This window comes from Haliotis asinina, chromosome 7, assembly GCF_037392515.1.
Source record: "Haliotis asinina isolate JCU_RB_2024 chromosome 7, JCU_Hal_asi_v2, whole genome shotgun sequence".
Lineage (NCBI taxonomy): Eukaryota > Metazoa > Mollusca > Gastropoda > Lepetellida > Haliotidae > Haliotis > Haliotis asinina.
The window spans coordinates 12,219,088-12,229,811 of NC_090286.1; the positions used below are offsets into that span (position 1 = coordinate 12,219,088).

A 10,724-nucleotide genomic window follows, 5' to 3' on the forward strand; every position below is an offset into this window, starting at 1 on the left:
TCTATGGCAGCACCGTCTTACATCATCCCACTCGTCGACGTCGATGTAGTCGTGCCAAGGAGGGGGCAACTTTTGGACGTTTGGCACGGATTCCTAGCTACTTCTCAGAGACGGTTGCTGATTGTCTGATCAGACACTCTTTGGGCTCCAAACTGTTCTTGTGCTGTGTCCTAGGCGGTACGATGACCGGATATATCGATCTTGGGCAGGTGTGGTGACTCTAGGCCTTCCTGATCTTGGACGGTCATTTCTCGAATTTGTTTGACGAAATCGATCCCACAATCGAGTTATTGTGCTGGGATGAACGATGAAGATCCTTGCCACCTCATTCTTTGATTACCTGATTTCGATCGGAAGCGTTGAGACGTCCCATTTTCGTATACAGTACTTGCAAAGAGCGTGGATGAAATTGTGACATTCCTTTGGGTCTTTTATAGTCACATGCTGTACTCGTGCTTTGCACGTGAGAAACAACCATCGTGCCTGATATTCGTGCTGGATGACATCCACGCACATCATGACAATCCTGATTGATAAAACCGTTCAAAATCATGACCTTCTAAAACATTCCAAAGACAACGAGCAACCCTAAAAAGTGTTTGAGTTTACATATGTGTACAAAATTGTAAGTATCATTTTTGAATTTCATTTTGCGTTTCTCTTTTTGAAGAGTGTATTTCTTTAAAATAGGCCAACGGACAACGCGGAAACATACACTGTGCAATAATATTTTAGAGAGAGCGTTGCCAACATTCTGCTTGTTTGAAGATCTTACGTGACAAAAGATAACACACACAAAAAAATAAAATAAACATTCATGCATAATTTATGTTATAGCTTTGCTTTACCTGCAATATATGATAAACAGAAAGCTAAATAAGGCTAATTTGAAGGTTTATTCAAACCGTTAAACGGCAAAAAGAACAGCAGAAGAATTCATAAATCGACATGATCCATTACAATGATCGAAGAACGCTTTTAGAATCCAAAGAAAATGCTTAAGAAAATACTTACACCTTGAAACAGTGTATCGCCATTGATGCAATTGGTTCAGTGGTTTGATGCTTGCATTTGATATTATAGAACGACGAGAATAGCATCGAGCACTAAGAGAGTGGCGTTCGATTAAATAACAATGTCACGATATGGTTTTACCAATGTTTGTGTTCATACAGGAGACATAGTAGTGAACATTTCAATGTGTGGCAATTTGTCTCACACCGTTTGTCTCGACTTTGTTTTCATGGTACGTCATATCAGGCTGAAAGTGTGGTTTACAAATTTAAAGTATCGAAAACATACTTCTGTGTAAAGTTGTGATAACAATTTAATCTTCAAATTTAACAGTCCATATCAAATATTTTCTTAGGAGGACAATATTACTGAAAACCATTAGAAAGTCATCAGTGTATTACCACTGAGCATGGGATATGCATGACGGATTCTGAGCCCAATCTAGGCATAAAGTAATCTGACTACGAAAGATAAACATGATGCACACCGTGTGATCACGTGATCCATCTTTTGTTAAAAGTCACTTTTTCACCAAAACGTCACGGTTCCAAAAAACATTGTCTGATCGTTCAACCGTGTACGAATATCACCGCAAAAGATTATACTGCATTAAATCTAGGACTTTATAAAATGTCCTGTTCATCAGCAGTTGAGACATTTTAAAATCGTCACGTTATCACAGCACCTACTTTAAACTGACAGAACACGTGATCGAGCATACCCACGGGAACCACGTGTCACGATCCAGGCCCACGACATTGTCCTCATTAACATTGTCCTCATTTTCAACAAAGAGGTTCAATCCAGTGTCCAGTTTTATCAGTCCCCAGACGGTACAAAGTTTATTGTATCGGCTAAGGCTGCATGCACGTAGACCCCATATCCATTGGTAAGAAACTTGGTTACATTGGGAGCGGTGTCTTTTATTTGTGATTTGAGATATGTCAGAGTCTTAGAGATAAATAATCATTGTATCTTGACAACTGATCCCACAAAAAGTGTAAATATAATATAACGTGTTCCAGAAAGCATTTATCCTCTTTTATTATAAAACATATGCTATTTTATCTACGAAAAGAACCGCACGTATCAATTTCCATGAATTGGTCAGATGTCACAAAAACTTTTTGTCACAGAAATTGATGTAACGGAAACTTCAGTCACTGTCACAGATGCTTCCCAATCCCTAATAGCTGACGGGGTAAGATCCGTCCAGTCTGGTCAATGAATCGGATCTGGAACTAATGATAGTAAATTTTCATTCAACTCTCTTGTGATATTGATCAGGACTTTCAATGCATACAGGCCAATTATTACCCTTCCCTTGTTGATACTAAAATCACAAAGACACCGACATATCGTAAATTTCTGTTGCAAAAACCACAATGACTCCAGTCTCACAGTAACCAAGCTCCCTACCAGTGGAGGTCCACTTAGAAACGCTGACAATAATGTGTACCGTGGAGCAAGGTGTTTCGGCGTTGGATCCTTAGAGATGAAGGTGTTTCACTGCAGACATGAGGATAGAACGATGAGAATCCGGGGTCGACGTGGAGAACGTCATGCTGATTGTTCCATTCAGCAAATGAACCCCCCGGATGGTGACCCCGTCAACGTTTTATTAAATCTATGACTTTCATGTCCATTTGTTTCCGTCTTGGTTGACAGCTCCAATGTCAGTGGGGACAATTTCTTTTCACCATTCTATTTCAGTATATTTTTAACCCCTTCCATCAACAAGGTATGTTGGTATGCAGTCATTCTTCCAAATTAACATTTTCTCGTACATTTACAACATTTATGTATATTTAGGTTTTTGCAATCGCTTCATATTTCTTTTTAAATGAGAACTAAACTCACAAGTGAGATCCTTTATAAATGATGATTTGACATACTGATATAAGTTGATTAAAAATAAATGCAGACAAGCAGGAAATGCTAGCCTGTGATACGTCCGTAACACAGAATACAAAATAGAGGGTAGTCTCAGCATATATTCATAAGTACAACATGTATGGCCAATTCGACATAGTCCTCATCGGTCTATCACGAAATAGTAGCAGTAACCCAAGTAGTAATAGATCCAACATGAACATCAAGAACTATGTCTGAAGTGTTTCAACAACTTACGTGAACCTACATAACCCGCTTGCCATGTGGCATGTACGAAAGTGGTGAAACAAAGAAACTAGAAGGCACCTTAGTCTCTGTGACAAAGAAAACAAGCATGCTTCACGGCTCAAGCTGATTTCGCTTCTACGAATTACAGTCACAAGCTAACAAGTAGATATCCATCAATTATTTTCCCACAGGCATGGCAGCATTATAAAGCGAAGTCTTGTTTGACTTTGAAACTTCTAAAGGCACACTATTGCATTTTTAAGTGTTTCAAATACAAAAACAACCCTTCAAAACCCAACTCATGATATTTTATAAAATAATCATGTCACAAGAAAACGTTTGTCTCTGAGAATAGTTAAAAGAGTGAATGGAAATGATAGTTTAATATTGTTTGATATGCCTCTGGTTGTGTTGCCTTTTTAAGGGAACATTGTTGACCAACCCTTGATGCAAACGTTGGACAATTCAAACGACTGCTTCGTTTCGAGTGAGTGGAAACGCTAGTTTGATATTATTCTCTTGCAACAGTGAGCGTACATACTTTAAGCACGTATACAACCAGAGGTCTGCATTACAATCATGGCAATGGCCCGCATATTCAGCAAAAAATAACAATAGTGCTGAAAGAAAATAAATGGATTTGTTATGACAAAGACAGTTCAACACTGCTGAAACAGAGCAGCACATCCACTTTTAGAAATCCTCTTTTTGTTGCTGTTTTGTTTCATATCTTCATCCCTCCGGCTTTTAGAAAATCCTCTTTTTGTTGCTGTTTTGTTTCATATCTTCATCCATCCGGAATATTTGCGTATTCTGTAATTCAAAACAAATCTGATAAATACTTCAGCATTTATCCATTATATAGATCATCCATCCCATATGATTGTCATTTTAAATTACATTTATAAGTGAAACAACAAGATGTGAAGAATGTACCGCTACTTTTCGGTCAAACAATCATCACCCTTACATCGTGTCTGCATGCAGACTTACCAGTTTATCACCTTGTAGCCAAAGACCTGGACCTCACAAAACTGCAGAACATCTTTGGAGTTTTTGGTTTTTGTTCCACGAATTCTTAGATAGCGGCCTGCTACAAAGAACTTGCACTGCATAACAACAGTTTGGCCAGGCTGTGTGACGGCACCGTTGTACATGTAACATAACTGGGAAATGGCATTGAGGTTATACACAGGGTCTTCTTGGTACACGTCCAGAGCAAAGTCGTGAAGACGCTCAGCTGAAACATCAGTATGATAGCATATGTATGCACTGTAACCGAAAGGTGATTACAAATGTTTGTGCTAACAGTACTATTTACAGACCAGGTCAAATGTAACATCTGTATCATAGAGTGTTTATAATAGTTTATTCTGCTGATAATGAATATTATAAATGATATATTTAGTAACAGTAAAAAGTGAAATCGTCATAGATAGTCAAGTTAGAAGATCAAACAAGACCTTCAGAGTGAGTGAATTAAAATGTACCATCACATTGGCAATATTTTAGCCATGTTGTGACGAGGACAATTGGTAAAAAATAGTAATTAATGGTGAAATATATAACAACAAAACAAAGCAAAAGAAAAACAAAAAGACAAAACTAGAAAAACCGTCTACGAAGGTAGGAAGGACAGTAAAATAACTAGAGTATCACATAGACGAATTTAAAACTAGTAAAACCTAAATCTAAAACAGTTTCAGTATAAATGACAGTACAACAAAAAATCAGATTACAGGTTGCCAACAACTGAGGGCAGATTACCATGCAACGGGCCATGGGTACATTTGCTGTCTGCATGGACCCCAGCTGGATTTACACCATCCCTTCAGCTATTAGCAATTTTATGCATTCTAACCACAAATACAATGGTCATATATACTCAGATTAACAATAATAATTAATTTATAATTACATTGAATTAAACGGCGTTGTTAAATTTTGAATAATAAGAATTAAGAGTGATTGTTGTTTCATGCCGCACTAAGCAATATTCCAGGTACAGTATATGACAGCGGTCTGAAAATAGTCAAGTCTGGCCAAGCCAATTCAGTGACTGCAATCATAAGCATCGCTTCTTTGCAGGTAGGATACGATATCAAGCACGTCTTCGAGCCTGATCCCCCGATTCCCGTGAGTCGCCTGTTATGACAGACAGTCCAGTGATCAATAGTATGACCATCGACCTGTGCAATAGGTAACCGATGACATGTGTCAACCAAATTAGCCAGCCTGCCCACCCGATCCCGATAAACGTTTCTTATGGCAAGCACTGAAGTTACTTGGGTTATTGACGGCCAATATTCTAACCCGTATCTTCACGGGTATTCAACAATAAAGATGTAAGTGGATGTAACGGTCTCCTGATATACCAGGGATCTGAAGTGTAACCTAGAGTAAAATGATAAGGAAATGCTCACTACAACAGTCTTGTCTGCTCGTGACGCGAACTTCTACGATGACATATGTGTCCAGCAGGTCCACCTGCCACCATGGAGTGAAATCATTGAAGTCGACATGAAAACAGGATTTAGAAGACCAATTTGCTGACATATCCCCGTCCACTGCAACACCTGGCAACTTCTTCAAGAATGCAATAGAACTTGCTTTCGTTGGCTTACTCGTGGCAATATTAGGGAGAAATTCAGCTGAAATCAATAAATTTCAGGTATGGACAATGTTTTTACTGGAAATTGTAGTGCCATAACTGAGACATGCATTCTTCAATCAAAATACATGTCGCATTTGTCTTTGTGGACAAGCGTGATCTTGGGTATTGTACTATTAGGCGTGCGATATTTTGATACCGAATAAACGTCTTGTACTTGTTCTTGTTCTGTGTGTGGACGTGCCACTGGTAAGGAAGAAACTGTTCCCCTTGTCGCGAACACCTCGTTTCATCATCACTGATCACTGGTGACCAATTCATTTATTTTTCCCATCGCCTTTGCATTTAGTTTTGTACAAACTTCACCTGTTCGGAATATAACTGAGGCTGAATATTCTCTAGCACTGACGGTGTGTTATGTATAAGTATAGATAAAGGTTGATTAGACATGATATGACGCTGTCAGAAACCTGTTTCCATTTGTATGCTAACCTTAAAGTAAGTGCATCCAAAAATATCACATCAGTCTTATCTCATTCGAAATATGATTCATGCTTTGATCTAAAAGCTTTCATAAACACATCTGTTCTCTTGCATATGTAAAGCACGTGATTCACACACTATTTCAAAAGCAGTGATTCGCATGTTCAAGTGCAGCAAAGTACATTCGGTGATAAATTGCATAATTACAGTATGGGATATTATTTCCCTGAATTAATTGAAACTACAGGCAGTTGCCATGTGTGACAAGGCAAGGATATCCTGTGGCGACATCGGTGCTAATTTGAATATTCACAAGGTTAGCTGACTGAGACGAAACTTGACCAGTGACAGTGACGGTCGTGTCCTAATTCGTCGGGAAACCCCATGACCCATTTGGGCGATGAAGAGTGGAATGCCCAACCTGTATCATCAGGGACAATCTTCGAGTTTTTGGTCTGAGAATAGAACGTCTGGTGTGGACTGCATGTAGATCGTTACCAATTTTCAGTTTCAGTTTTGTTTTTATTTTAATCAGAGTACATGTTACAGTAACTATTTTGATATTCGGGATTTGGCATGCAAAGCATCTATAACAGCAAGTAGTCTTTTCGTTATCATATAAAGAGCTCGTGCTGCTTGCTTAACATGTTCTTGTGTGAAAAACGTATGTTTCTATCTTGTTGCTCATAATTCATTTTTGTCTTGAAATTACCTTTGTTAATACCTTATATCGAATAAACTTCTGAAATGGTTTTAACAATGAAGGCAAAGTGTAAACAGGTTACACAGTAAACCCAAATGACGACAACTGAATGACATTCATAAGATATTGGAGATGTATATTGATGTTTGAACGTTTGAGCTGGTTTCCTTCCATTTTCTAGTAAAGACACCATAGAAATGTGACCACTGATTTATATCTTTACCCTTTTGATTTCAATAAGTACTTGTGCAGGTATTCTTTTTTCACTGCTTAGCTAAGGTTGAGGGTCATTAATAACAAGAAAACTGCATTAGATGAGTGTTTCCCATAAATTAAAGAAACAGGTCATTGAATAATTATTCTCAGAAACGCCTGAGAAGGCTGTCGTTGACGTGTTCCTTTCATATTTAAGGATGAGATGGCATTTTCCGTGAATATTTGAATAATGTCAGTTCAGTATGTCAAATTATGAATATCACATGCTTTGGGAAAGAGAATGCTTTCTGCTATACGTCACTGAAGTGCCATGCAAACGGTCTCGAGTTCCCCTATGTCACTTTTTTTTAGTGAAACCAGTTAACGGATCACTATTGAAGTGGTCAACAATATGAACTGATTTGTCAGACGATTCAAGTTCTTTATGGATGTCCTTGGTATATATACTGCATAAACCTGCCATTTTACATAACCGTAAAGAAGGAAATGTCTTATCAATCCTAAAAATCATTGTAAAACATTATTTTTCAATTACGTTAAAAAGATGCCAAACAGGTGTTCGTTTTGCTCACAACAAGATATGCAGTAAACCGTCTAATTGTTGATATATTTTGGACACTAGTTAATTGGTAGAATCATTCATTTTATGTTTTGTCTAAATTGACCGTGATCTTTCATCTAATGAATGGAAATTAGGTGAGATATATACTAATCAGCAAGCCAATCTCGTCTTTTTCGAGAATAGGTCATGATGACAACTAAAATTGGAATTTCATCGCATTGGAAGATATGACTGGTACTTCGACAATAATAATGCAAAATTAGTCAAAATACATCTACACAACCAGGTGAATATGGGAATGGTTTCAATAGTACACTGCCTTCCTTCCTTATAAATTCTTATAACCATAGCCGAATTATGCCCCCTTATGTTTATATGTGTCTGACCTCTCTCTCGCCGTTTGACGTCACAGAAGAAAATCCATTTTTGAAATTTATTGCGACACATATTTAATGTTGAGCGTATGACGCTATGCATAAGCCCATAAACCCATTTCAAATACACCTGTGTCGCTCAGATATTAGGCTGTACTTTCTTCGCTCACACTTACCATAAAGATGTCAAATTAACAAAAATCGGAGCACAGTGTTTTTATCAGTGCATGGTAAAATACTGTGAAATTGACTTATTTTATCGCATAGCACAATTTGGAACAACGTTTAGTAGTGTCTGTTCCTCAAAACGCCGAGGTAGTAGCACTTATATGTATACCAAAATTAAGAAATTAAATATTCTACATTTCTGTCATATTCAGGACCACGTTCTCGCATAACGTTCACTTTTCATACCTTAAGAAAAAAACAAACTCGGCATCCACGGATTAAGATTGTTTTGCACTTATCTATGAAGTTGTGTTCTTGTAAAGTATCGTTTTTCTTTGTCCGAATTTTGAACTTCTTAAAATTTGATATTTTAAATACTTTCCTTTCGCAGACACATCCAGATGTTCATTCACTGGGATACATCGGATTTCAGGACGTTATTACATTTGAAATTGTTTACAGCTCGTGTTGTAAATTGTAAATAGAGATATTGTGACTGATGTTGAAATAGTTCACACTAAAACTTGTTTTTAGGTGTAACTGTGTGTGGTTATAGATTTGTGTATATGTTTCAACTTGGTCACGACGTTGTGTGTCTGAAACATGTGACGTCAAATTTTAACTCACTCTCTCATGTCAATACATTCAAAGGCAATCCGTCATTATTATACGGTACGTACCACAGTGTACGATGCCATTTCTCTTCATATTGCATCTCTGTGTATAGCTGCATGGGTTCTCGTGACAAGGACCAAGTGTTGCCTGTGACTTTTCACAAAATAAAAAATATAATAAAGCTGTCAAAATATTAACATGAAGTTTTGAATTGTTCTATTTTGGAGTGAAACATTAGCTCTATCAGTGAGATTAATATGCATGAGCCTCATTAGGCGAAGATTCAGTCATGTCTGACATGAGTCTCGTTGTCACCTTGGTATGGTTAATGTATCTCTATTCCTTCTATAGTCACTAGAATTGTATAACGTAACACTGAATTGTATATGCCAGATGGTTACCCTTGAAACCACAATGAACCCATTTTGCACACATTCTTACAATAATCGAATCAGGATAAACATCTGTTGACACAGAACAAAATACATTTCTGCGGCAAAACAAATGTGTCATAATATATGCCTTTGCAGTTTGCTCCCTTCTGTGTGTCAAGCTAGGACTCGCTGGCCAGTCCTAAGTTGTCCCACCCTAAATTTAATGAAAAATCATTCAGATCAATGTGCACTGGTCTGTGTAATGAATTATTTAATACTGATCAAAATGGCAGCTTTTGTATGTGGACCCGAATAGATATGCAACAATATATTCACAGAATTTAAAGACAAAACATGATAAGGCAAACGCCGACAACTCGGCATATACCTCGTTACTATACACCATTTAACATTTCAGCTTATATGTGAATAATGTAATGAAGCAAAAGTATTTTAACCGTAACAGTACCTTGTTCCAACTATTAATTGAACTGTAAATGAAATCCAGATCGTTCCCTCCTCCTTCCAAATATTGAACGTTATCTAAACCATTCAAATGACACACTCTCAAGTCTAACTGCAAATTGAATGATTTGCATATTCCATAGGAAACACACTCAGCCGCACAGGAGAACAGAGAGGATTTCTCAATGATCTTAAAGGTTGATCCAGTGAGGTGTTTTCCATAATGAAGATCAGGCATACATGCGTTTGTTAACTGCACCAAACTCAGGAGTATATGAAAGCATATGTATATGATTCCCACGAACAAAAATCGCGACCGCTGACATGTTAAGTCCATCATGTTTTCACAAAGGGACCAGTTGTCGTTAATGACAATGTCTGCATACCACTTGCTGGTCAATCTGTCTGCCAGTCTTGATGTAGCAGAACAACAAATAATTGATCACATTGACTGATATGCTGAGTGGTCCTAAGCACTAAGAAGGGCATTCACGACAAGGTGCCTGTCAGATCTCTTTCCCTCTACCACTGGTTTTGGTTAGTCACTTGCATCTTGTTTGTCCAGGATGAACTGTATTTCAGTATTATCCAATCGTTAAGGGTAATGCAGTGTTTCAATCCGTATGACTGACGTTCCACTTGTATCTCTTCTTAAATACCCGTGGGTGAGAAACCCATGGGAGAATACTGGTGTGTAACATCTGTAAGAAATCGATTTCCTATTCCGTGATCAGATAGTGGCAGCTAACTTTCTTAAACTTATCCTCGGAACACTGTAACATCAGCAATATCCCTGCGCTCAGGGATAACAAGAATGCTTTGATTAAGAAGAAGAAATATCACCTGTGTCTGTTACAACATCGTCGCGTTGAAATGTTTAATAAAATTTTCTTTAATCACGTGTAGTATTCGTCATTAGTCGACACGTGGCAGAACCGTTTTTGTGGAGAGTCAACTTTGGGATGAATAGTGACTAGGCAGCCGAAAGGACTCACTCATTAATAAACGTCGTGCTTTG

At 37.7% G+C, this 10,724-nt stretch overlaps 1 protein-coding gene across 1 annotated transcript; it reads right to left on the reverse strand.

The window, feature by feature from the left end:
• Window positions 1-3,831: 3,831 nt before the first annotated feature.
• On the reverse strand, window positions 3,832-10,046 carry LOC137291294 (uncharacterized). The gene is made up of 5 exons (XM_067822597.1): window positions 9,711-10,046; window positions 8,933-9,014; window positions 5,559-5,786; window positions 4,129-4,375; window positions 3,832-3,948 (listed from the first exon to the last, which is right to left on the reverse strand). Coding segments are annotated over exons 1-5 (894 nt in total). The 3' UTR covers window positions 3,832-3,947.
• Between the last annotated feature and the right edge of the window lie 678 nt (window positions 10,047-10,724).